This window comes from Falco cherrug, chromosome 3 (assembly GCF_023634085.1).
Source record: "Falco cherrug isolate bFalChe1 chromosome 3, bFalChe1.pri, whole genome shotgun sequence".
Classification (NCBI taxonomy): Eukaryota; Metazoa; Chordata; class Aves; order Falconiformes; family Falconidae; genus Falco; species Falco cherrug.
Genome location: NC_073699.1, coordinates 117826749 through 117853701, shown reverse-complemented (window position 1 = coordinate 117853701; position 26953 = coordinate 117826749). Strand labels below are relative to the sequence as shown.

The 26953-nt window shown below is 43.3% G+C and overlaps 1 protein-coding gene across 1 annotated transcript; it reads right to left on the bottom strand.

The window, feature by feature from the left end:
* Positions 1 to 5162: 5162 nt before the first annotated feature.
* PTP4A2 (protein tyrosine phosphatase 4A2) lies at positions 5163 to 26878 on the bottom strand. The gene is made up of 6 exons (XM_055704913.1): positions 26603 to 26878; positions 17651 to 18320; positions 15950 to 16042; positions 10773 to 10903; positions 8818 to 8892; positions 5163 to 7705 (listed from the first exon to the last, which is right to left on the bottom strand). The coding sequence occupies exons 2-6, from the start codon at positions 17744 to 17746 to the stop codon at positions 7597 to 7599; spliced, it is 504 nt and encodes a 167-aa protein (XP_055560888.1). The 5' UTR covers positions 17747 to 18320; positions 26603 to 26878; the 3' UTR covers positions 5163 to 7596.
* Positions 26879 to 26953: the final 75 nt, after the last annotated feature.

Sequence of the window (26953 nt, the reverse complement as noted above, 5' to 3'; positions counted from 1 at the left end):
GCTGCTTTGTTTAGGAGCGACAACAGCTCGAATTCACAACAAAGCTCTGTCACTGCCCTGTTGGTACCGCAGCATGCGAGGGCAGAATTCACAGCAGCTGGAAACCAGGTCCCCCACGGACCACCCAGCTCGGGGGTCGGCAGGGAGGTGCCCCAGCAGCACGGCAGAGCCTTGGACTCTTCACACCCAGAGGAGTTTCATGCATGTCTGCACTTAGAGAAGCTGGGGGGGGGGGGGGGGGGGGGCGGCTCTGGCTCTGTAGCAGTTATTACACAACTATGGGGCAGGGGAAGGCAGAAAAGTGCAAGTGCTGTTTGCAAAACAGCTGCCCAGGATCGCCTCCCATCCCAGCTATCACTAGCAGAATCAGCTCTGCGAGCAGCAGAATTAATTTAAAGCCATTTCCAAGCAAAGGCAAACAGTTTAATTCTGCTGCCCTTTGGCAACCCTGCTTTGATTTCTTACCGAGGTCCTGAAATAAATGGAAGGCTTGGATTCAGCTTAGCAGAACACAAACAGGAAAGCCGTATGATAAATTACCTTTGCAGGCACGAAGGATTCACCTGGGACAGTGCTATTACCTAGTAACCAGGAAGCAACCGCAGGTTATCAGTGTCACATCTAGGTTTTGCGAGCGCAGCTTTCACCTATGATGCGAGTGTGTGGGAGACACCAGCTCTCTCATCACTCTCGGGCCAAGCAACTCCAGCAGCCTCACCCAGTGGGGCGACGTTAAAGGGAGTCGTAGCAGCAGCAGCAGCATCTTGAGACTTGGCAGCTACCCACAGCCCTCCTGGGGTGTTTAAATTTACTGTCATCATTAAGGACAAAGACACAAATGTCAAACGCAAGGCATCCTGTAATGGATTTAACGCAGGCTGGAGAGGAGTTAACTGAAATGCAGAGCATTCGTCTTGCTTTAAGTAATTATCCTTGCAGGAAGAATACTGCTACCAAAAGCAAGTCTGCAGTAATTTCTGTCACCTTCCTCCTGACCCCTTCGCCTATTTAAAATTTCTGGCTAGCTTTACAGAAAAGGAAAGCAAGACTGGCTCATTAATGAAGGTACAAAGACTAACTACAGCAGGTTGGGATGGAGTCCATACAGTAATCAAAACAAGGCTTTGTAGTTAGCACCGAATTCCCGCTGTCTCAATTACGTTTGTGGAGCCTACCCCGTGCTGCACGCAGCTCTGCTGTGGGGAGACTTTTTCTTTGTGCCGTATTGGCTGCGCACAGTGGTACTGTGAGAGCAGTTTCCTTGACAACATTTATTTTTTTTTAATAGAACCTTTTTTTTTTTTCCTTGCCCCACTCCACGGCTGCAAGATCAGGCTTGACTTTCAAACCCAGGGGCAAAGATTCCCCAAATATGAATGAGCGTTACATGAAAAGGAACGCCCCAAAAGCTGGTTCGTAATGCGAGGTCCCTGTCCCACACGGCTTGCAGTGTGACCAGCAGTGGCGAAGCTGAAATAACAGTTGGGAAGACTGTAATTATCATTAATTGTGCGTTATGCAGTTCTTCCTCCAGATTTTTTCCTGCTAGCCTGACAACATGTTGTTACCCTTCATCTTGTTTTCAGTGTCTAGGGAGAAGGGAAGAAATCTATGGATTATACCCACCCCATCACGAGCTGTTCCAGCACGGGTCACGCAGCAGGTGCTCTGTGGTACAACACACTCCAGCTGACTCCCCCAAAGCACCAGCCAACCCCCCCATCCCCAGAGAGTCCAACAAATCTGCATTTTATCTCCCGCCCTGTGCCCGATCCAAAGGCAGGAAACCCACTGACTCACTTACTGCCCCCAAGCAACAGAAACAAAAAAGCACCGTCTCGTTATTAAGACTAGTCAAAGATCTTCCAGCAAAACAGATGCTTCCCTCCCTGCCAAATGCCGAGATGATGGGATTGAAGTGTTCTGCAGGAACATATCGATCCCATCGTAGCTCTCAAAAAAGCAGGAGGCTCTGCCTGTACTCCTAGTGCTTCAAGCTCGCAGGCAGCAGGGCTGAGCAAGGATTAGATGTCAAAAAAGCTGCTGCTATTTTAACATTTCTCCCCCAAACCCCACTCAGCACCAGCCTGATGGGTTCCACTGCCCCTCGCTCTAGGAAAATGTCTGATTTCAGTCCTAAAGCCGTTCATACTCCACGGAAGAACGTCCTCCCCCCTTTTATTGTTGGAAATTGAAATCTGAAATGGCAATAAATCACAAAGTAGCACAAGAGTTAGCCTGCATGCAGAATTATCTGCAGCAAAAGGTACCCCAAAGCACTAAGTCTAGTCAATCGGAATAACCAGCTCAGCAAGACTGTGCCACCCAGCACGCTAATGATCCAACAGCCCTCTGGATAACAACAAGGACAATAAAATAAAAAAATAAAAAAAAAAACCCAACAACCAGAAACAAAACAGTAGCCCAGGAAGGTCACAAACTCCACATGCACGGCCTTGCCAAAGACAACCCAAGGGCTTTCTGAATATTATTTCAGCCAGGGGTTCACGCTGTGCTCTCCATTCTCCGCAAAACCCTGCAGACTGTTAGTAGCCCCAGTCTCCCTGCTTTGCTGGGAGCAGGGGGCCTTTCACAACATCCTATCCTCCAGCTCACTGCATGCGCAGCCCCTCAGGGTGCTTGTCAGTGAGAGAATTGTTTCTGTACAAGGCTCTGCATTCAGCCCTGCTTCCCAGCAAAACGGCCTCAGGACCCACAGAAGATGTCCCACATCCTGGGACCAGATTCGCTCCCTCCGTTGACTTCATCCAGCCCTAAAGGAGTCACATGTTATTACTCAGAGCTTTTGGTTTCCCTTGCTGGATAGAAAAGAAGAAATTCCTTACCTGGTTCTTTCCCCCGCCTTCAGCTCTTCTAATCCATCCACAGCTTTGGATCAGGGATTTTCCTCTGGTGTTGGCTCCTGGTGTCCCTCGTTAGTCTCCATCTACAGAGTTAAGCCCTGTAAGAAAGGGCACAGACATAGCCACCTCAAACTCTAGCTACCCTGCCAGCATCATCACAGCCACTGCCAAAAGCAAGCAGCTTCTCTAGCAGCTTTCTCAATCTCACCCACAGTTGTTCCTTCCAGAGGCAAGCTCCCTGCCAGCCGCACCGCTGCCCCCCCATAGCACTCGGTTACCTGGTGCCAAGCACAACCCTGCCATGAGGATCTGCTCAGTGGTCCAGAGCGCAGAAGCCCAGGTGCTGCAGCTGCACCAACCAAGAATTCTGTCCCTAACTTCATGAGACAACCTAGTCATCTTTTTAACGTTGTCCCCCCAGTAGCAGGATCTAGGCTAAATATACAGCGTGAAAAACAATTTAAGACTTCACTTACATCATTTCATTCATCGACGATGATGATTTACGTTCTGATGACACAAGCGGAACAAGGGAAGGTCCTAAGATTTAGCTCCATACTAAAGGTTTTGGCTTTTGCAAAAAATACATAACATAGAACTGTCAAGGTAATGATGTCTACACAGCCTTTGGACAGCCTAAAGTGAAAGGTGTTCCCGATACACCTGTGAAAGCATTACCTCTCGTGTCCCTTTGGCAGTTAATCAGACATAAATCCCTTTGGAGACAGGATTCCTCAACACCTCTGCTTTCATAGAAGTGTCTAGGGACTGCCTCATACCCCCAACTTTATACATCCACAAATTCAGCCAAGCCAGCCTCTAGGATCTACAGATGAATACGGTAATCCGTTTACCAGAGCTTAGTAACTTACTGTAGAGCTCAGCCGCAAATAACTGGGTGCTCCAAGTGCCTTAGCCCGAGTATGTAGGCTCCAGAACATCACAACGCAGAGCCAAGGCTCTGGCATCTTTAGCACACATGTGAACATCGCAGCCTAGAGCGGTGACACTACACAAAGCTAGAGAGACAACAAGTTTGATAGTAACCTTCACATTTTACTTCAAGATCTCTTTACTGACAAGAAGCTACTCTTCCCCTCCCTCAAGAAACGTGTCCTTAAAAATCCTCGCAGGAAGTTATCTGCAAGTGTTAAGACTAAGTTAAACCATTTATAATTTTCCAGTTAACATACGCTGTTATAGAAGTGCCAACCATGATTCCTGCAGTTTCTTTCCCCATGCAGAGTCACTCCACTCCGCTTACGATTTTTGATTGCTCCAAAAGTAGCATCTTAAGTGACAGAAATATGCATGTGATTAAGTATTGTCTCCAGTTCAAAGCATCGGTATCCGAAGCCACCTAGATGTCAGCGAAAACATAAATTAACAAGAGAAATAACTCACTTCATACAGGAATCTCTCAGCTCCAATTAAGTACGTGGTATTTTTCATACTGAGTAGCCTTTGATTAGCAAGACATTTCACTTACGTGTGTGGCAACCAAAAAGAAACTTTGAGAAACAAGCAAAGCAAGAGTTTGGTGTCAAAAAACATAAACCAAAACCCTATACAAATACAAACAGGAGATGGAACTTCACAGTTACTTCTGCCAGTCTCACAGTCAAAGTGGTTTATTATCTCATTGCCAACAGGGACTAAAAATTTGTTCTAGTACACTAGTGGGAAAATCTGATAAATATTAGAAACACGATACAGATTTGCAAGTAATATATTTCTTTGATGGCAGCAAAGCAAAGCTGATTGGATTGTTATCTGTGAAGCCCAGAAGACAGCACCTTAGTATTATTTAAATAAATTACACAGATCAACACAGTGGCATTCCACTTCCGAGGAAGGGGAACTGACTGGGATCCAGGATTCTAGAATCTCACACATTGTTACCCCAAAACAATAACCCCATTCAAGCTCTGCCAGGTGGCATGGTGTCTAGTCTTGTTCAGGGCACAACAGCATTTTGCAACAGATCTTTGACAGCTCTTGGGAAAGTTCAGAGCTGTCATTTGGCCTGGGGGGTGTTGTTTTGTTAGTTTAAAGGTAAGTTTACCTCTTTTAAAACAGGTAATTTGAAAGGAAGAGAACTGTTCCTGTCTCCAGCACTATTCCCTCTTCTCAAAGGGAGAACAGCCTTTCCCACCAGCAAATCCAAGCCATGGAGTACCCAACAGTGATCAGTAATACAAGGGGCACGGACAAACTTGTCCGAAGGCCTTTACAAATCAGATGAAAGAGCATTTAACATTAATGAGCTGCAATAAATTCATCAAGAGCCAGAGGGAAGACATTTTACTGCAAGAACTTTATTGCACCACGTTCAAGTGCTGAACCAAGTATTGTGCCTACTGGACATCGGTCACCATTACACTCCCCCCGTCTGTGTCCACACCATATGACAGTCTGCACTTTTCACTCTTTTTCCTCAATTAAGGCTGCAGAGTCATAGTATATGATAATTAGTACATTATAAATCAGAGTAAAAGTAGGGGGAAGAATGCAAAGTTATACATATAGCATGTACATTTTTTTTTATTGTTCTTCAGAAGGGCTTGGGGTTTGGTTTTTAATCCAGCTTAACAACTTCCCCTCCAATCTGACTTCCACCATTTGTCAAATCAGCTTTAACTACCAGTATTTAATTTTACAAAGAACATCCATTTTAATTTGCAGAAACAGTTAAAACATTAGGCTTCTAGTTTGCAAGGGGAAGGTAAAGGCCAGAATTAGGTAATTGCAGCATCATCTACCTTCCACATGGACTCAAACATTACCAGATACGTTATTTCCCTAATGTAGGCATTGACATCACAAACACTTTCACGTCTCCTTTATCTATTAAAGAAATCAGAAACGTTACACATCTTAAAGGGAGGAAGGAACTCAGTACAATAATACAGTTTGAGTCAGGGTACAGACCGAGTTTTGTGGAGCGCCGCGTTTTCTAGCCACGGACCTCAAACGGGTCTGCTGGCGTATCTGTAAAGTGAGGGGCTCAACAAGTACAATTATTTTTTGCTTATATTTATAAATCCCTTCCAGGAATCGAATACTAAAAGCCCATTACCTGTGTTCTGAAAATGTTTGCGCAGTTAAGCGGCAGACTAAAAGCAGAAGTCTGGAACAGGAAGAAATCCTGTGAAGGCAGTTCCCATCGCCAGCAGCTGAGGTATCGGTAAAAGATGGGTACCAGTCCACACCTCCTACAGGCACGGACCAACAAAAGCCTTTGGTGCTCCACAGCAAAAGATCACAGGAGAGTATGACCCTAAACCTGTATTCAAAGCCTTCAGTGGCTGAATATTACAGACATAACGTCAAGTTGAAAGCACGAGGTCACTACTGGGGCAGGGCACTAAGTTAACGGGTGTTTGGTAGAAGTAGCCTGGCTGAAACTGCTTATTAGAGGCTGTAAAAATGACTTTATTAATTCACAGACAACACCAATGGCCCTTCAGAGAGAACGTGGTGCAAGTGCACACTCCAAAAACCAGCATATTTACGGTCTGCCAATGGTGAATACACGGTAGGCATGTTGGTGTGTAACTAGAGATTCTCCCTCCAAAAAAAGCCGAATAAAAAAATAACAAGGCAATCAGTGGTTAAACTGAACTGTACATGAGGGCTAGTCTGGGAAAATACCCACACTAGACATTTATTCATGGACCGCATTTCTGTGTGTGTACCATCTTTACCTCCTATATGATACAAATGAGACCCTCCCCCCGCCCAAATCCTGATTGACTGTGTTCGGCAAGGCAGACAATCTGGACAGCAGCAAAAAGCCTTTTCTTCTTCCTTATGACAGATAAATTAAAGTCCTTGTCTGAATTGCCCCTTGCTCACCTAGGACACTTTTGAACATCAGTCTTCTGCCGGGACAGATTTTCTATCTAGCAACAGAAAGACAATTAACATTTCAGCCAAATTCTTTGGAAAAATAAGACTCACACACACACAAAATCACACACATGTGCATACACGCACGCACTCACACAGTTAAAAGCACCATCTCCTACCAACCGGAAAAGGCCTTTAGCAGATTCACCGAAGATATTAGGCAGTGAGTTTTCTGTTAAAGCCCAGCAGGAAGTTTTTTCCACACTTGCAGAGTCTGAACACCACATAGACATACAACACAGACATCACCAAATCTCTAGACTGTGCCCAGGCTGGGCTTAAGGCTGTCAGACTGCTCCCATACAGCAACAAAGGCTCCTCCTTATGTCCCTCTGCCAGGTCTCAGCAAGGTTTAAAAAAAAGAAGGAAGAAAAAAAAAAAAAAAAAAAGGCAACTCCATTTAAAAGAGTCCCATAGGAATTAATGTATCAGGCCCTAACTGTGGGGTACTTTCCTCAAATCAAGAAAATAGGTTTTGCACAAGCCAGTGCTCTGCTGGTTTTCCTTAGACATAAAATTTACTTTATTTCTTTTCTTAAAAAGTTAAAAATACAGAAGGTTCAGAAACTGATTTTCTCCTTGCAGATGTTCAAACTGCAGCTTAAGGAGAAAACAATCCTTCACTGAAATGTTTCTCAATTTTTTTTTTATTTTTTATTTTTTTCAATCATCACCACCATTAGGACAGAGGTTGAGGAGCACTGACTCCACCACTAATTTGATGACGTAGTTTGATTCCAGATTCACATTTCCAGGTGCCAAGAGTCCAGAAAACAGCCAAGCTAACTTCTGCCTTCGTTTGAGATTTTTTTTTTTTTTTTTATTGAACACAGCAGTGACCGTTGGCATCTTTGAAGCGTAATCGCATCTTAGGTCGGTATTTCTCAAGGTAAAGCAGCTGTTTGGAATTGAAAGCTCCCCTCCTTTTCCTAAAACAAAGAGAATGAAGGCTAATATCAATGGAAAAAGTACTGCTTCAATCACCATATACATTCTGAGGCAGCTTAGTCCTCATTTCAAAGCTTTTCTGGATCTACAAAACAGCATTTTGGTTTGGTTCTGATCCATTGACACTCTGAGGAAGGAAAAACCAGGCCAGCATTAGCAGTTCATCACCTACATGCTGATACTAAAATCAAAATCCAGTTAGCAGCTTTCAGCATATTTTCTTGGATTGGGAGAGTTTCTGTCCATCGCCAGCAGTAGTTACCGACCAACATCAAGGTCACCCTGTCCTTGCAGATGCCTATGTTACTTACTGTATTAGCTAAGACAGATCATGACATTTAGTTAAAAATATGTAAGGGGTTCTCTAAAAAGACTTTCCCAGTATAAAAGGTTCCGTACCCAGGAAGAGAAAAACTGAATTTAAGAAAGGAAAAATTCAGAAAAATCTGTTGACAGCAATACAGTTCACAAAGATAACTGAAGACCCTGGGAATCCATAAGGGGATGAATTGCTCTTTTGGCAGAACTCATTCAACATAAATCTTACCTGCTGGGCTTCATTTCAAGATCTGATGTTATCACTAAACCAACAGAGCTCTGCAGTCTCATCCTTCACCAGTTTTGTTATTTTCCAGACAGGGTGGTTGCTGACATTTCCTGGGTGGATAACACTCTCACCCACAACACCTGCAGGAATGCTGGTGCTCACCTACTTGCTGGCACAACCTCACTAGAAACTTTCTATTTTTTATTTTTAATTAAGAGCAATTAGTTCACATTCAATTCATCCATGATTTTTACAGCCCTGGCCTAGAGATTTTTTTACTCCCAAGTTCAAAATCTTTGCATATTAGGTCAATGGCTTAATATATAAGCCCTGATTTTTTAACAAAAAGGAGAGAAATCACCTTTTAATCCTCATCTCTAAACACTGGAAAGGGCACAAGCCTCAGCATTAATGTCAAAGTCATGCCCGTTATTGTCAGGATACAGCTGTTAGAAAAGAAGTCAGAAATCCAACAAACTCTGCCGAAGATGCATGCTGTTCAAATACAGTGTAAAGATTTCTTGAGAATGGGGAAGTTTAACTTACTGCCTTATAAACTGAACTGCATCTTCATACTTCATTCCACATTCAATGAGAGCAAGTGCAACCAGTACAGGAGCCCTAAAGGAGAAATCAATATTTAAGGAAGATCTAGAGAAACAATATATTGAACCTCTCAAAATACATCTGATTAATCTATAAACAGATAGCGTAAGTATTTTCTCTTTAAGTATCATCTACAGAAAGACATTTGCCTGCTGAGTACCTAATGTAAAATTTCTTTTAGCAGACAGCTCTGCTTCCAGCACACACACACACAAATAAAACTCAATAGCTCCTTAGTGTTTAGGGCATGAAACAATAATTCTAGATTTTTACGCTTTCTCATTTCACGATAACCTCATTTTCCACTTTGCTAAAACAAGTGTGTAATACCTCTCGCATGCATTTTGCTTCTTACGACACTGTAGATTTAGCAGTACGTGAGACAGATTATGAAGCACTGAACAGATGACTTACATAGTTTGGGTGGGGGTTTTTTAACGTATATGCTGTACATGGAACTGGGCGTTCCAGGGACAGAGTAAAACTGTCTATTTTGGGGTCTACATTTTGGAAATCTCTTAAGTGTAAAGAGCTGGCTTTTCAAACAAGCAGAAATCACAGCACACAATGACTTTCTCCTGGATCGATGTTCACCCCACTAAACACACAGTTGCAACAGGCACCTCTGACAGCAGAGTAGTGAAGGATTAAACAGGTGCTAGCAATTGGAAAACTTACACTCCTGGCTAAACAAAAACATAGTTCAGGAGAAACAACTGTCACTATCGCTGCCATGCCGCACCTGCATAAACAGAATTAGTCACTTTCCAAAGGAAACAATTCAAAACTTCAAAAGCCACTTCAACATAACATTAAAAAAAGCACTTTTTACTATAGTTGAAGTTCAATTCCCTACTACAAGTGGACAGTTTTCCAGATTGAAGCCTGATATTATGCAAGAAACAGGAGCTGAAAAAAAATCACTTGAGTTACACATGGCCACCTCCTTAATGATGCTCCTCAGATAAAAATAGAGCAGAAATGGATAAACAAATGTTAATTGCCTGGGGGGTTGTCTCTTCTGTCTTTAAATATTGGCCATTTCTCCCCCTACCTCTATCTCCCCCATCATCTTCTCTACAGGTGGAAATTTAAGAACTAGACACGCTCCAGCCCTGCACATACTTGACTTCTTTAAGCCACCTTTCTTGCCCATGCATTCATATCCTTAAATATTAACAGTCCCATGGTTACTGTAAGAATACTAACATTTAAGCTCCATTTCCTCCTAGCTCACAGGATAAACACAACACTCTGAGATTACATTTGAGAACACAAATGTAGCATTTAGCTTTTCTGAATCAGTCTATATATATATATAAATTTCATCTTGAAAGGAAGTTCTTCCCAAAGAAGGAAGTTTTATTTTGAGTGGTGAGGAAAGAAACATGTCTGCATGTGAGCAAGAAATACAAGCCTAACTTCTTGAAACTAAAGCAAAGCCACTTCAGAGTAAGAAAGTAATTGAACCAGTTTTTCTAAATGCTTTTTTTTATTACCACATGCTTAATAGTATATCAGTTGCAAACAGGAGGGAATTAAAAAAAACACAACAATTGTTCTATAGATGTATAGCACATTTGTCAAGAAGCACAAGAGATGATGTTGTTTTAGCAGAAAGACACATACTTTCAAATTAATAGCATTTCTAACTGCTCCTGTTGCTCATGACTGACAGAAGTATTCTCAACAATCTCTCCAAGTTTTTCCTCTCATCCTTGATCAGCGTTATGAAATTACTTATTTTTAAGCTGCAATAAGTCTCTCTTGCTTTAAGGACACAAACTTGATGCTGCTACTTTAAAGCATTATTTGGGAGAAAACAGAGAAATTGGCATTTACTTAACACCTTCCATGACGTACCTCCCAAACAAATAAACTAACTGAATACTAACCTTCCCAACCCTGCAACACAGTGAACAGCGACACAGCATCCAGGCTCTTCACGAAATTTGGTTTTCAACAGGTTTAGCCAGTCATCAACTATCTGATTCGGGGGTGGTGCTCCATCATCAAATGGCCAGTCCTTTGAAGTAAGAAAACTGCATTAGCTGTATGGATTTCAATCTATAATCAACAGCGAGGTAACCATGATTGCGAGGAGGAAAATATTGCATTTAGCAAGAAGTATATATTACACGAACAGTTCCATGAGTATTTTTCTGGTTGTGCGGAAGTTTGCAGATCAATATCATAATGCAACACAACATTTAACAACCATTTAATTGCACTTTTCAATAACATTGCAATAAAATTCTGCACTAAGTCCTTTGTAGTATAGAATTCTTAGAAAAATAGCTGCCTTTGAAATCTCTTATTAAAAATATGTAAAAATCAATAGACATTTCAAATAAACATTTGAAAGATGAGAACTCTGTAGACTTTCGCCTATGGTTGTGTCAACTTTTGAAAATGCTATTTGTACTTCAGACTGCACAAAGAAGGTACTTCATAACAATTCAAGGGGATCAGAGGCGAAGGTATTTCATAACAACTCAAATGGATCAGCTTGCCATGAATCCAATAAGCAAGACAGTTAAAACTACCCGGGTATTTTCAAGACAAAAAAACCCAACAAAACAAGCAAAAAGAGTGCTTCAACAAATGCAAAGTCAACAGCTAAGCAGCGTTTCACATTTCTGCCTATTAAAGTGAGTATCCAGCATTTAAACTACTGAAGCCACATTTAATATCATCAAATGGCCATCAATCAAAATTATATGTCAGAAGCTTCCCATTTTCCCGAGGTCACAGCTCTCTCCTGGAACATGTGCTAAGTGGAGTACTCCATGTCCTACATTTCAGGACCCAGCACATCATCACATGCTTTATAACCTTCTCAGACACAGGGAGTGCTGTAGAAAAGCACTCTTAGCTGCAACGGAAAACGTAATACTTAGTAGTTATTTAGCGCTTTTAATTAGACAACTGGCATTTTTCAAGAGAGGCTCATAGCAAGAGCCTCATATTATTCAAGAACCTCTCCAAACAGTAGGGAAATTGCTTTGAAAGGAGCTCTCTTCTTCCCTCATTGGCTAGAAACGAGACTTTCATGTATTATCTAGAGAACAGGTTAACATGAAGTCATATGAAAGAAGCACACAGAAACTCTGAACAAGCACAAGCAAAAGTAAAAAAAAAAAAAGGTCAGATTTTTAGTTTTGAATGCACTTATTGCTACCCTAATACTTCCTGAAGAGCAAGCACTGCTTAGCACAGACCTCAGCCGAAGAGCATCTTTATACTGGCACTTAAAAAAGCTGCAAAGTAGAAATCTGTGTCTCAGAACTAGAAAACCAAAAAGCTTTAAGTTACTGAAATAACTTTACATGTAATTAATTCAGAAAGATAGGCAAAGTCTGAAGAGTACAGAGAACTTTTTTTTCAAGCAAATGGGAAATTAAAAAAATCTGGGACAATGCAGCAAAATAAAAGGCTACAGAAACAAGATCATAAAGTAAAACTTGTTCTTTCTAATAAAAGGCTTTTACGAGATTTTCCACTCAATCACACACTGCAAGCTGTATTATTTTAGGCCTAGTGTCATCCGCCATCCCAGGAAGAGATGTATAGGCTGCCAAGAGCAGAGGCATTACCCATTCCAAGATGCTTTCTTTTGAAACTGCCTTGCAAAGAACAGGATTTACATGTCAGTTCTGTGTCCTAGTTTTAGATTAAATCCTTTCCTTCAGATCAAGTACATGAGCTTACTACATTGCTTTAGCTTACATGTTAACCATCATGTCCACACAACTCTTGTGCTGGCCTAAATTAATCACAATCATCATTTCCCCACAAAGCATCACCTTCTGGGGAATGGTGCACCACTGACGTTAAATTAGCACTGATAAAACATTGCTGCACAGGGCACTGCCCAGAATAAGGAACAAGAATAATTCTGGGACTAGAGGAGTAATTACAGCAGGTTTGTATTTTTTTTTTTCCTGAGTTCTGCCAGCATCACCTCTGAATTCCTGTCAGACAGGACAGAAAACAAATTGCTAAGCTCCACAGGCAAAACAGTCATTAATAACCAGGATGGTGCACTGAAATTGCACAAACAGAAAATACAGCTCTTTTGTGCCACCCTGCAGTAGCTGGGAAGGGTGACAGGCATGAAAGGGTTATTCTTATTTACCCTTTGTCTGGAGTAGCCTTGCTCAGCAGAACAGCTCTGGGTTTGTCTGACTGCAGCATTGGCAATGCAGAACTGAGATGACCAAGAAGCAGTAACAGGACTCTAAGGTGACAAAGAACCCTTTCTTCAAAACCCATGGGCAACTCACACTGAATTACAGCAGCAAAACGCTCCCAGCACTGCCTGCATCTGTGCAGGATGAGATCGCAGCCACAAGCACAGAATCTTCCCACCTTCAACACCAAAACCCACAGTGCTACAGTAAATACCAGGTGACAATGAAGTGACATCTCTAACACAGGCAAATCCCAACAGCTTGCTAAGCATTCAGGGGGTGGCCACTCTGGAGGGCACAGAGCGTAAAGAAAGTCTGATCCAGGGATGAACAGTAAACGAAGGACTGACAGAAGGAGAACAATGAAACACATCTTAGATCCTAAAGATGAACAAAACTACCGCAGCCTCCTTGGTTGCCAGCCAGTGCAAAAAAACTTCCAGAAAAAAACCCCTACCAGTTTTTCTGATGGAACATTTCTGTGTTACAATACCTTACACATGAACATAACTGCAAGAACTGCAGAAGCCCACAGAAACTAAATCTGTCCCCACCTCCTGTCTCCTGGATTTAATCTCTGTTGATAAACATGCGCATGCAATAGTACTACTTCAAACACAGAACATCTAATTCTCTGCTTTCTCACTATGCCATCTGCCAAAGCAACTCTGTAGCTGCCACATTCTACCCATCTTGCCAGTACATGATCCTGTATCACAGCATGAGAGCAGGCTTTGCTGAAGTGCTCTCATTTTCAGGGGTTTCACTAAGCTTTTGACCTCAACAGCTTTTAAATAGACACTAATCTCTCTCAGGCTGTGTTTTTAATCTTAATGTTATTTTTGCAAGCAAATATTAGCTTGAAATAGTGACGCGTTATTTTCTCAGCCAGCTGGTAATTCAATACCATTTCTGAACAGCAACAGGACTCTGCTTTGAAAAAACAACGCATTCATAGAAGGAAAAGCTATACAGGAGGTGGTCGTGTCGGTAACTGGTTAAGCTTATCTCAAATAGCAAAACACTATTGCAATATAGTAAATTACTAAGACAACCTCATGACTGGGATCATCAGGATCAGTGATAACATTAGCAGCAAGCCTTCCCTGTCACCTCCTGCTTTCTGTTACCCTTAACAGATGCCTGGTGGATTTATGCTCCCTCCTGGTTTTTTTCTGCAGCAGCAGTGGAATACTAAGAGCTGGTACATACCAAATGCGGAGAGGCTTGTTAGCTGAGGCAAATGTGTACAGACACAAGGCTCTCTCGCATGTGTTACTCAAAGTGAAAGGCTCTCCAACAGAACAGTGCTCAGCAAAGCTGGCAGAAACACCATTTCCAGTTTTCAGAAAAGCTTCCTCAAAAAAACTGCTTTCAGTTCAAACCAGGCCAACACTAACTTCTTAGAACTTCTTGAGAACCAAAATCCCCAAACTATTTCAGAAGCGCAGGCTCCAGAGCACAGAGAACTTCACAGCTCCTGCAGCTGCCCTGGGGGCCCCGGCCATGGGCAGGGGGAAGGTGGATTTCGCTCATGGCTGCGGGAGCCAAGGTCAGCCAGCCTCACCAGGCAGCCACCCTGGCAGAGCTGGACACCTACAAAACTCTCCTAAATCTTCTAGGAAGAACTCTGATCTCTGCTTTGGCACAGGAACACAGAAATACTCTTAAGCCCCGGCTTAAGCCAGGGCTCTGAGGGCTTCTACACCAGAAGTTTAATCCTTCCAGTCTCTGGCAGCCTTAGGAGTATCACAACTAGAGGTTTCGCAGTGGAAGCACTGTCATGTCCAAGCCCAAGACAGCTCTAGATTGAACAAAATGCTATTCCACAGCACAGCCCTAGGAGCACTGGTAGCCCTGTAACTCCTTTTTCCAACAACACTGAGGCACACGTGGCTGCCTGGAACTGGAGTAAATGCTTACTAGGGCCAGAAGCCAAGAAACCTGACTGACCTGTACGTGGAGTTTTCACAGATATGCCAGGATACAAGTTTTTTCTCCTAATGGAAAACTGCAGAAGTTTTCCTCTGACTGAGCCATAAAAATCAAGAGGCAATAGAAGACTGACTACCTGCAACAAGAAGGTAAGATGCAATTTCTGGCCTCACAACGGAGTATTACTCACTCCAGTAAAATAAACTGATTATATCTGACACACTATAATAATTTAGAAGTATTGCCTGGAAAAATACTGCCTGCAAGCTTAGTATGAGCACACACCTATTAAAAAAACCTCCACTAAAACACCAAGCAATACTAGACGATGCAGTCAGACAGCCGTTGCATAATGTTAACTATGAGTAGCAGTTAAAGAAATTCCACCTGCTGAACAGGGAAGCCACCAGCAGCCAGGCTCCATTTAGAGGTAGGCAGTGATGAGGCTATCGATCAATACCCTGCTACAGCCACTCCATGGACGCCTCTATCAACATGTCAGCTAGAGTCTCAAGAGGTGGCACTTTTTGAAAGAGTGAGAGAAGGGAGTTTTATCTGCATCCTGAGAAGGTCAACAATAAAGCCAAGAAGTGCTGTTCTTGAGAGAAAAGGACCAAACCGAGATGCGTGAACCGTAAGGCTGAATACTGGAGTAGTATCGAACTAGGCACTAAAAGGCAATCAAAGGATCTCAACAAATCCAGGAATCCAGGAACAGACAATTCTATTCCAACTAAAGCGCTCAGGCAATAGTAATGAATCAGCAAGTATCTTTCATAGAAGTACAGGGAGTTTCTCAAAAGCGGCTTTAGCCAATGCTGGGGATCACATTCTTTTGGCCAAGCTGACACAGTCATAAACTGTCACCCAAAGCATGAAGGCCAACCCCACTACTTCTAGACATGTCATTTTTCGTTTTTTAGACAGTTTTAAAGGCAACTCACTAGAACCTGGATTCCTTCTTTTTCGATAGGAGCTTGATCATAAGTAGCATCGCAAACTCGCACCAAGGTTGTCACTCCGTACTTCTTCAGCTCCTTTGAAAGAAAGGAAAACATGTGAGCACATCAACAGTGGGAAGAATTAAAGAACTTTCTCAGCAGCTACAAAACTAAACATTTTACACAGAGTCAGTGGTGTCGCGACTATTGCACAGCTCCAAGGTGACTACACAATGAAGGGGCAAGGGCCCACACAGAAAGGGGGTTTGTGGCCTGCATTAGGACAAGGGTTACAAATGGCAAGAATCAATGTGAAACACCTCTGATTTCTTCTTCTCTAGGGAAATGTCAAGGTGGAAAAAAATTGCATATATAAGAGTAAAATTAAAATAGGCTTATATTCTCCAAGCAGCTTCCTCTTCTCTTTAAATAGAAAGCCTGGAACTGTTTGCTTCAGCCAGTGTTGACATTTTGAGGCAGGGAGGAAGAGAACACACACACCATCATATTCTAGCTTCCTTGTAATGCACTATTAAGTAGCACATTGTGCTAGATAAATAATCAGAAGATCAAACAAAAGCTGTTCCAGTTGACTTTGAAGGTTCATACAGCAAGCAGAATTTCCTCTCATGTTTGGACTGAATCACTATAACTTCTAAAAATTAGCAATAACATCTATTCCAGAGTCCAAAACTCCTGAAAGAGAAGACAATCCACAATAATGGGGAAAATAATTTCTATTTTTATATATATATAAAGACCAAAAGAATGTGGCTTTCAGACAGAATTAACCACTAATATCTGAGTGGATTCATGGTGACGAGCACACTGCTAAGTGATGGAAGTCTGTTAATAGCCAGTCAGACATCAGTATGGGATGACAGGATCTCTTTGGAATGAAAAGGACCTGCATACACAAGATGAAAGTCCTCTAGATAGAAATGCACAAAGATACAGCAGTTTTGGAGCAAACTAGAATGCAGACATACACTGTACTACTACGCTTCTCTGATGATACCACCTGTTACTTTTAAAAAAAACACTTTAATATTAAGGTTTTGCTGTATTTAAGGTCTTGGTGTTTCAGCAACAGAGTGATCCACTGCCCATCATAACTGAGATTTCCCCTAGTTTGACCCAGGCAGATGTCATTTTTCACAAATGAATTCTGACACCTAAAATCTCTGACAATCCTGGGATTGGTAGGGCTGTTTGATAAAATTGATGGTTTAGTTGACAGGATGCGTTAAGCACTGCACTTAATCCTACTCCAAGGTAGAAGAAAGGTCAGAAATCAGTCACAACTCAGTTAACCACTTCTTTAAAAGCCAAAAGATGAGCAATAGATCAATGTATTAGAAGCACTGCATTACTTAATGAAAAATAGTTTAGAATCACAGAACAAGCAGTCCTTCAGAAACCAGGACAAGAACAGCACGGGTGCGTGTTTATATTCTAAAATGGAAGCTCATCCAGCCTCTTGCAATTAAAGAAATGCAGGACTTTGGAAAATGTGGATTCTCTTCTCATACTGTCAAGAGAATGTAAACAATATATTAAAGATAAAATACCTTAAGTTTCAAGAAACATGTAACACATAGCCAAAGCATTGAGAAATAGGTGTGAAGAATGACTGTTCAGTACTCGTACAGAAACTATGAGCATACAGGGGAAGAAGGATGATACTTTATTTGACTGCCTTACCTCTATGAACTTGCTGAGGGTTGCATTGGTTGGGTTGTGAGTGATCAAGAAACGCATATTCTCATAAGTAATTTCCACGGGGGCTGGACGGTTCATAATGGCAAACAAAATGTGTAAGGGGCCAAAAAAAAATTTAAAAAAAAAAATCAATAACCTTGGAAACGTTTCACAGCAGAAAACATTAAAAAGACCACTAAAATGCCTGGGATTGATCAGAGCTTGCTTTGACGTGTTTGTTCCTTAAAGAATTTGCTTCTAGAAAAGCAGGTTTGCTTCAGAATCTGTTTGAATTCAACTTCAGCCTCAATTACTGCAGGTGGTATCCTTCAGACTCCAAAAATTCTGACTACACACAAGACTAGGCAGCCTGTTCTACATTTAGGCACTGGTGAGGCAAAAAAGTAAGGGCAGATTTTCTCTCCACTTTGTTTTCTTGATGCTTAGTTTTGCTAGAGTCAGTAAAAGGAATATGCTTCCAATGTGCAGAAGATATCCCATATATTTGAGTGTGTTCGCTGTGTCTGGAGTCTTCAAGGCAAAGTAATTATGGCACGTAGAACCCCCTGCACTCAGCTCACTTGTCAGCCAGGATGCTGTGCTGGGCCTGGCAGAAGTCTGCCCTCACACTCAGAATCGCCATAAATGTGCGACGTATACTCCAACAGAACACCTAAAGAGAAGAAAAACATCACGTCAGAGGATTTGTTGCTTCTACTTTCAGAAACACCAAGTACTGACACTCCCAGAGAAACTCAAACTAGGTAAGACTATATGGGGGGGGGGGGGGGGGGGGGGGGGTGTTGGGTGTTTTGTTTTGGTTTTTAAACAAAAATCAACCTTCACTGGACTCCCGATTGTTGTAATGCCAAATATTCTTTTGGCACAAAGTATGCTCTAGCCCAGAGACAAGGCACTTCTGGTAAACGCTGCTCCTGGCAGCCAGGCACCGGAACGGAGAACAAGGAAACCTTTCTGTGCTCACTGCAGCCCCTCCCTCCCACCCAGGTGCCCTAGAAGAGAAGAAAAGAGCACAAAGCTAAGGACATGCTTGAAAACGGCTGTTGGTACAGTCATACCTGTTTGGCTTAAGCTCAAATATGTACAAAATATTGTTGGCATGGCTTTATTTTCTGAACAAAATAGGCAGTACAAGCAGAAATAAGAGTATAACTGAATGGCTATATAGCCAAGCTTTCACCAGCAGATAAATTTCACCAACCCTGTTGTATCACCAAACTCCCAACAGTCGCAGGGCGATAGCCTCCAAAAATCAGTCATTTCAAAAGCAACCAAATGGTCATTTAGCAGTAATAGCTTTTAGTTATCCTCTGTCTTATCTCTATTTACAGACCACGGCACTAAGACAGCAGCAGTTTCCAGCCCTAACACACAGCATTCAAAATACGGTTGTTTCAGCAACAGCAATAAAAGATGGAACGATGTAATTCTACTATAAACTTTAGGGGAATGAAAATGGAGCTAACCTAAACTAGCTCAACTCATTTAAGGCTGAAATACTAAATACGCAACACAGCTTTTCACTGCATTTAAACTGCGTGAAGCCAAAGAATCGCTACTAACACTTTTTTTTTAAGGAAAAAGTTTCAAATCAGTTGAATAAAATCCAAACTAGCAGCCAGAAGTCACAAACCTGCAACTCAAGCAGAAAGGTCAGCATGGCACACTCAAGTGAATACAATTAGTGAAAAACACACATGCATGGAAGTTCACACCCCAAATGTCTGGTGCGCTCAACATTTTAATGAGATCCTCACTGTAAAATAGTCAAATTAAGTACTATAAAATTACCTTTTTCACTGACATGAAGTCAAAAATCACCCAAAGAACAGCAATTATTTCCTTAAAGAACAGCTTTCAATGCCAAAAAAATACATTAATTAGGTTGCCAGAGGCAAGAACAAAGATGTTTTCAATAACCTCCCCCGACCCTAACGCAATTTTTACTCTGAGTGACTGAAATACAAATTTCAAAAATGAAACCTGGAATATTTTATCAGTGTAATGACTACAGGATTAAGTCTCACCCCAGATGGAAGAGTCCCATCTAAACACATCATACTCAAGTCCTTAGACTTGTCAATTCTTGCACATTTGTCATAACTCTCTCGTACATAGTACAGAATCTCAAAGCAAAGGATTTTTTAAAATGTATTACAGTCTGCTACAGCTATCATGTACCAGGAACAGAATGACTAGAGTTACAGCAGCCACATGTGTCCAACACCTGTAAAACTCTATGCAAGAAAGCCTTTTTTCAGGCAAACACTAGCCTGTTTTTCCCCCATTTGAACACACACTCCAGTCATCTGACATCCTGGAGAGTGATCTGCAGACTTACATTACAGGAACAGTTTCAAAACTAACTTCTGAGGGCCTAACTAGGTCATTTAAATAAAAAAGTGGTCAACAGATCTTGGCATAAGAGATCAAAACTTGGATCCAGAGAATCAGAGGCTTACAGCTTTACAAAGTACACTGTCGTGAGGGGAAAAGCTATTGTGTCATATTTAAACAAATCCTTTTAAACATTTTTCTTTTCAGCACCAATAATTTGGTTGGAAGAGCCTCATCCAGTGCTATGTGCACTCTGAGTTGTATCAAATCAGGTCATTATGGTTACACTTCTCCTCCCTCAAGCAAATCAAAGAGGGAATTTCAATTCAATTATTTTAAAAGTCTTTTTTACAAAACATTTACCAAATCATTAGGAAAGGACACATGGAGATGACATGTTCCAGTAAATTAAATATGGCAGGGAAAAGTCACCAACTCAAGTCCTACTCTCAGATCTGCAGCTGCTCCTGCTCTGACCTTGGCCAAGCCACTTTCAGTAGCTCAACTCCTCTGCAGAACAGGAATGACACCATCTTACCTTTCCCAAAGGAATATTACTGAAGCATTTAATTAGCTATTAGCTAAGGAGTGATTAAAAATGTAAAGCACTGTATTTAAGTCTGAAAAATTATTTCCAGAAGGATAAGAAGTTTACGTAGCACACAACCCTATTTTTAAAATTTTGGTTACTAACACACATATCCCTTCCTTCCATGACTTTCAACTGCTAGCTGTTAAGCTGAAGTTTAAAAGGAAAAATCAGACTTCTAATTAAGAAAATGAAAACCAGGAAAAACCCTATTGTCTACAACTTCTGATCTCCTCAAGTAAATACTTTCAAATTTCTTCCTCCCTATGTTAGCAACCAAATTTGCACTTCAAAATCCCAAGAGAACCGAGTGCTATCAAACTGCTGACAATAAATAATAACCAGCTCTGTGCACAACTTTAGACAAGAAATAAGTTTTCAGCCAATTAACCTTCAACTTTTTATACTTAGAAAGTGAGATAGCACATGGAGAGAAACCAAACATTACAACACATTTTATGCGGCTGGCCTCAGAAAGGGAGCAGAAGTCTCCGACACGTCAACACTACGAATGAGGTGCAATAGCTGCATCAGGAACCAGAGGAGGGGAAAAAAGCAGAGACAGCAGGACAAACGCACCAAGCAATAACCACACATGCATCTGAAAAGCACTAGATCTGCTTGGGAGTCAGTTCCTGATGTTGTTCAACTTAATTAGCCGGGAATAATCATCAATCAAGATGCCTACCTATACAACCAAGTTCAGTGAGCTGTGGCAGTCTCTGCACCTACAGACAGGACTAATTTAAAGTTATAACTAACGGCACTCAGCTTCCTACCTCTTGCGCTCACACAACCACACATGCCAAGAGAGCTTGATAAAGCCTAATGAAGCCAATTAAGAGAAGAATGTCTTTCGATATACTGTGAACGTGGAAGAATATGCTTAAAACATAAGCAAGAGGCAGTCGTATTAACTAGAATATATAAATCAGGGTGATTAAGAGAGAACAGCTAAATGAATTAGTAACTTGACAGCAGCTTCAGTTGAGATTACCTCTAGCAAAAATCCAACACACCTACAACACTCATCTCTAGCAGCTGCCTCATCTGTCGTTGCATTAACTCCCAAATTAAGATACTTCAATAAGGCAAGTCGCTCGCTCCTCTGTATTGAGCCTATGCAAGTTCAGGGAGACAGCTAATGAAAAACAAGTAATATCATCATTCCTAGTTCCACCATCTCCTTCAAAACACACTGGTAAAAGTGCTGCCTTAGCTACACTGAGACAGCGAAACAGCTTGCAACAGCTGCAGCTTCCAGAGATTGCAAAACATGGATACCTTTGGAAAGGTCACTTGGATCACCTTTCAAAATAACCCAGTGCACAGGATGCACAGCAAAGCCTGCTAATTTGTCAGTCAGTATTAAAAGAATACTTCAGTATTTTGAAGGTCAGTATTTTCAAGCCATCACAATTAATTTTGTTCATGTAAGTGGGAATCCACATTCGAGGTTAATAAAGTCAGGTCACGAGCTGCTGAACTTCCCTCTTTTTCCTCTTCTATAAAACCTCATTCTTGCAGTTTGCATTTACACACGTGAAATCAGCACTGCAGCATGCTGATGGTTCGCAACTCGATCCCCTAAAAACTGCCATCCTGATAGACACGACAGTCCAGTCCAGCCAGGCTTTTCCTGACACTCTGTAAGTCACATTTCACTTCCCTTTCCTGCACTGCCCCATTGCACGACCCACATTCTATCCATACGCTATCAAAATGTCCCATTTCATCTGGAGCACAAGGTGCTTTTCAAGTGAAAATTCACGAAGCCCTCCAAAACGAGTGTTAAAACAGTGGAAACAGATGTTAGCAAGAACCAAAGCAACCATCTTTTCTAAAATACAGTCTCCTAGTGTAAAGAGAAAAGAAACTCTGGAACTAACATTCTTGGAAAAATTTCTTGAACACTCTCTGAAGGAAGCTTGCTCAGAATGACACGTGCCTAGAGAGGGGTGAGGTCAAAAATTTTACTGTTCCACCCTATCCACCCCCGCCACGGAGCTCCCTCCCAGCCTGCTGACAAGTTCTGCGGGTGACTCATTCGTTTCCTTTTGCACTAACCCAGTCACTCTCCTTCATCCTCGGCCGTAAAACCCAGAGCAGCAGATAGAGATCTGCCTTAGCAAGAAGAAAAAAAAAAAAAAAAAAAAAAAAAGTAGCACAGATGAAAGAAGTCTCAACTTAAAAGTGACACATTAGGAAACAGTAAGAATTGCCAAACATACCATGCAAGGCTACTCAGCAAGAGAACAATCCTGCTGCAAAACTCAGAATTGAGTACTGCACAGAAGAAATTTAGCTGCCATCCCAGAATCTGGGGTGAGGTCAAACCACCATACCCGACACAGGCACCGATACACAGAGATCATGGTCCTGGTGAGCTTGGCAGCAGGCAGTGATTAGACACCATGTTAGCTCTTTCAGAAAGAACTGATAGGCATGCGTGGCTTTATGCTTCAGATCTTTTCTGTGAACTAGAACCTGCTTCGTAGTTAAAAATGCTGTTCTGACACAGGAGTTTTTTTAACACCTTCCCCACCCACCGTTTAGTTTTTAAAAACCCTTCAGAAGACACATTTCAATGTTATTTGCATACCATGCCCAAAAAGTTTAAAGTAACTAAAAGTGTTTGAAGTCAAAACCAAAAGGCCCTGCTAAGAAACTTAAGCTATTATCCTGTTTAAGTCACACAATTATATTTAAGGAAAATAAAAAATTACTTTAGACAACAGTTCACGGTACGTGACACTAACAACTCATTCCTAAAAATCAGAATGCTGAGCTGTCTAAGCTGGATCAACTGTTGGTCTCTAAAAAACACAGTCCTGCTAGATCATCAGCTCCCCTGACAGCTCAGACTAAATATTCTCACACTTTAAGATGAGGTATCAAAAAAACCTACCAAACCTACCAAAAAACCATTAACAAGTCAAGCAGGACTTAAAAGCAATTTCAAATCACACAGCAACAGGGATATTATTCTGTGAAATTACAGAGTTGAATTACTTGCATCTTACTCATCTCGTTTATTTGAATTTGCCATATACCTCTGCCGGAAAAATGACTTAGTGGAGAGTTGGCTCCTTTTCCATGCTCCTGTGGCAGTTAAATTCAGTCTGACAACTGAAACTGAAGCTTACTGATAAATTTCACTGCACATCCACAAAGTCTCAATTGTTAAAATCCACAGTCCATTATTTCAAGCAGAGCTAGACTTTCAGTGTAAGAGACCAAGGAGAATTTAACTTTTCAGTACACAACAGAGAAAAACAAGGGGTAAAAAAAAAAAAGGTACACGTAACAGTGACCTGCATCGAGACAGCAACCCAGCATCTCAAGTGTTACAACTGAAAAAAGCATCAAGAGATTTAAGGCTTCTTTACCCCTTCACAATTAAGCAAAATGAGCCCTGAGGTGGTACCAGGCAACAGCCACTATAAAGGTATTTTATACTCTCTTATGACACGCATCAGCCAGATACTGGCCTAAATAGGTGCCAGCCTGATCTAGCACTGCAATCCACATGTGCCAAAGAGTAACTTCTAGCCCAGATTCTCAACCCATTAGGTCTATTTTTCAATGTTTGAACAGAGCTGGTTTAAATTTCCAACTCTTTAACAGGCAAAGAAGCTGTCAAACTAATCCAAATACAACAGACAACACAGAGCTCCTCTCTGCTCCTTCAGTACATCACTGAAAACATGTTTTCTCCTCCAAAATACACAACCTACACCATTAACAAAAATTATCTGCTTGCACTACAGTATCTCAAGAGCTATGTATTCAGCTGTGGATCATCCTTGAAGTGAGGACAGAAACGAGCCTTTCCGATCCGTGCATCACCTGGCTCTCTCCAGGGCTACACATCAGCACGCTCCCTCCCAGGCCTCACAACAGTTAACTAACATGGCATTCCACACCGGGCAAAGTCCAGGAGCAAGGAAAGTGCCTTCGATCACAGTTCAGCTCTGCTCTGATAGAGGAAGAACATCTGAGTATTGCTGTGTGGAAGAGAATGGTGGATATTTGCAGGTAATTAACCTGAAGTCAACCATCTATGTTTATAAGAGATGTACATAAAAGCATCACAACTGGACCCTATATAAGGCAGCCTACGCTCCTAGCAGTGCATCCAATCCAATATGCATGCAGATACGTACTCCTACCTTCACTCTGATCTTTTCTTTCCAGCAGTTGAGTTCATTAAATATAAGTATTTCTACACGTTGAGTCATAAGAAGATAGAGTTTTCTGGCTGCTGCTACTGGTGGGTTTTATCTTTTTTCTTCTTTAAATACTAACTGCAGTTCTGAGTCAGAACCCAACTGGTTCATTTTGGGAGTTTAAAGCGAGTTTCCATTTATACAGTAGCCTTTAAAAGCCAACTTTCTGCCTTACTCCTCCTCACGCTGAAACCAACAAGCACACAGCTGCCCCGAGAGAAAAAGCACATTGTGACTAATCACCAAGGAACCATCACGGCAACTGAGTGGAGGCCACTTCTACAACCATCCCCATACCGTAACACCTCCCAACCTGCAACCTCGCCTGCGCTCCTAATCCCAACCTCCCGCTCTCAATAACCAGGGTTCCTCACCCACTAAAGCATGCCCGAAGCAGCAAACCACAGCCGTTCCCAGTAAGCACACCACTCCCTCTCCCAGGCCCTCCTGCAGGTCACTCAGCACCATCAGTACTTCCTTTAGCCACTGCCCTGGCCAGGCCAGACTTCATCAGCTCTCCCCTTCCAGCCCCAGCAGCTCCAAATCCCACAGGGCAGCCCTGTATCTACACAACCCGGCCTCAGCATTCACAACCCTGCCCCCATTGAAACCCCAGGAAAACCACCACATCCTGGTCACCCTTCCTTTCCAGCTCCACATGCCCCCCTCGAGCACCAGGAAGATCCCCCTCCCAACACTGCTCCCAGCCTTCCCCCTCCATCTTCCAGCCCAGACCCCAGAAAAATTCTTCACCCTTTACAAATGACCCCCAGGCCTAACACAAGGCAGGCCCCCCTTCCCACAAAACAACCCTCCCGTCTTTTCTCAAAACTCTTTCCCACATCCGTAGATACACACGACAATAAGTAACACCTTCTCTCCTCAAACAGACCCCCCCAAATGCCCCCCATACCAGGTACAAGCGAGACCCACACCAACCCCTTTGCAGTCCCCTTACCCTGTTGCACCCCTACAGGCAATGACCCCCCACTTCAGCACCCCCCCAGTCCAGGTACAAGCCAGACTCCCTCCCTTCAACCATCCCTTTGGGGTCCCCTCATCTCAGCCCCACAGCTGGGGGGGGACGGGACTCACACAAACCAGCCATACAGCCCCGGGGGTGGGAGCTGTAAGTCACCCCCATCCCACAGGTGAGGGGAGGACCCCTCAAACCAGCCATGCAGGGCGAAGGGACACGCCACAAAACAGCCCAATCCTGCAGGTAAGGGCTACCATCCTAAACCAGCCTTACCGGTCAAGGGGTCCAACTCCACGGGCAGGGGGGATCCCCCCCAAAACCACCCCCAAAGTAGAGTAGGGACCCCCCAGGCTCACAAGCTGCCCCCAGGCTTGCTTCTCAGACCAGGTGAGTCCCCAGGGCCAGGGAGGATTCCTCAAACGAGCCCCACAGGTCAGGAACCCCCCCCAGACCAGGGAATACCCACCCCACCCCCCCCGCGAATCAGCCCCCCAGACCAAAGACAACAAGGACCCCCCCAAACCAGACCCGCAGGCCAGGCGGGACCCCCAGAGCACGAAAGATCCCTCCAAAGGGCCGAAGGAGACTCTCCAGGCCAGGGAGATCCCCCCAGACCAGCCCCACAGGCCGAGGGATCCCCTCAAAACCTCCCAAGCCGCCGCGGGGTGGGGGGGCCACAGGCCGCCCCGAAGCCAGTACCCCCCTCCAGAGCCCGGGCCCGCCCCGGGGCGGGGGCTCCAGCCTCCCGCGGGCCCTCCTCACCCGAAGCCCCCCTGCTCCTCCCTACCGCGGCCCCTCACCCTGGGCATTGAGTGCGTCGGCGTTCTTCCGAGCGGGCCCGGCGCCTCCCACACACCGGGCCGGGGGACGGGAAGGAACGGGAAGGAGCGGGAGGGGGCGCGGCGGCGGCGGCGGGCCCGGCCCGGCGGCGGCGGGGCCCGTGACGGGGCTGGGGCTGCGCTCGACCCGGTCCGGCCCGGCCGCGCGGAGAGAGCCGAGAGCCCGCGCGCCGCCAGACGGCTCCTCGCCCACAGGCCGCTCCCTCCCCGCCCGCGCCCCGTGGTACGGCCCGCCTGCAGCTGATTGGCACGGCCCGCCTCACACCCACATCCGGCATTGGTACGGTCCGCCCCCCCTCCCCCCGCTCCGCT

Coding starts and splice junctions, on each gene's coding strand:
- PTP4A2 (XM_055704913.1), bottom strand. CDS start 17,746: ATGAACCGTCCAGCCCCCGTGGAAATTACTTATGAGAATATGCGTTTC. Junction 16,043..17,650: donor CCCTCAGCAAGTTCATAGAG/GTAAGGCAGTCA, acceptor TTTCTTTCAAAG/GAGCTGAAGAAGTACGGAGT. Junction 10,904..15,949: donor AAGAAGGAATCCAGGTTCTA/GTGAGTTGCCTT, acceptor CTTACTTCAAAG/GACTGGCCATTTGATGATGG.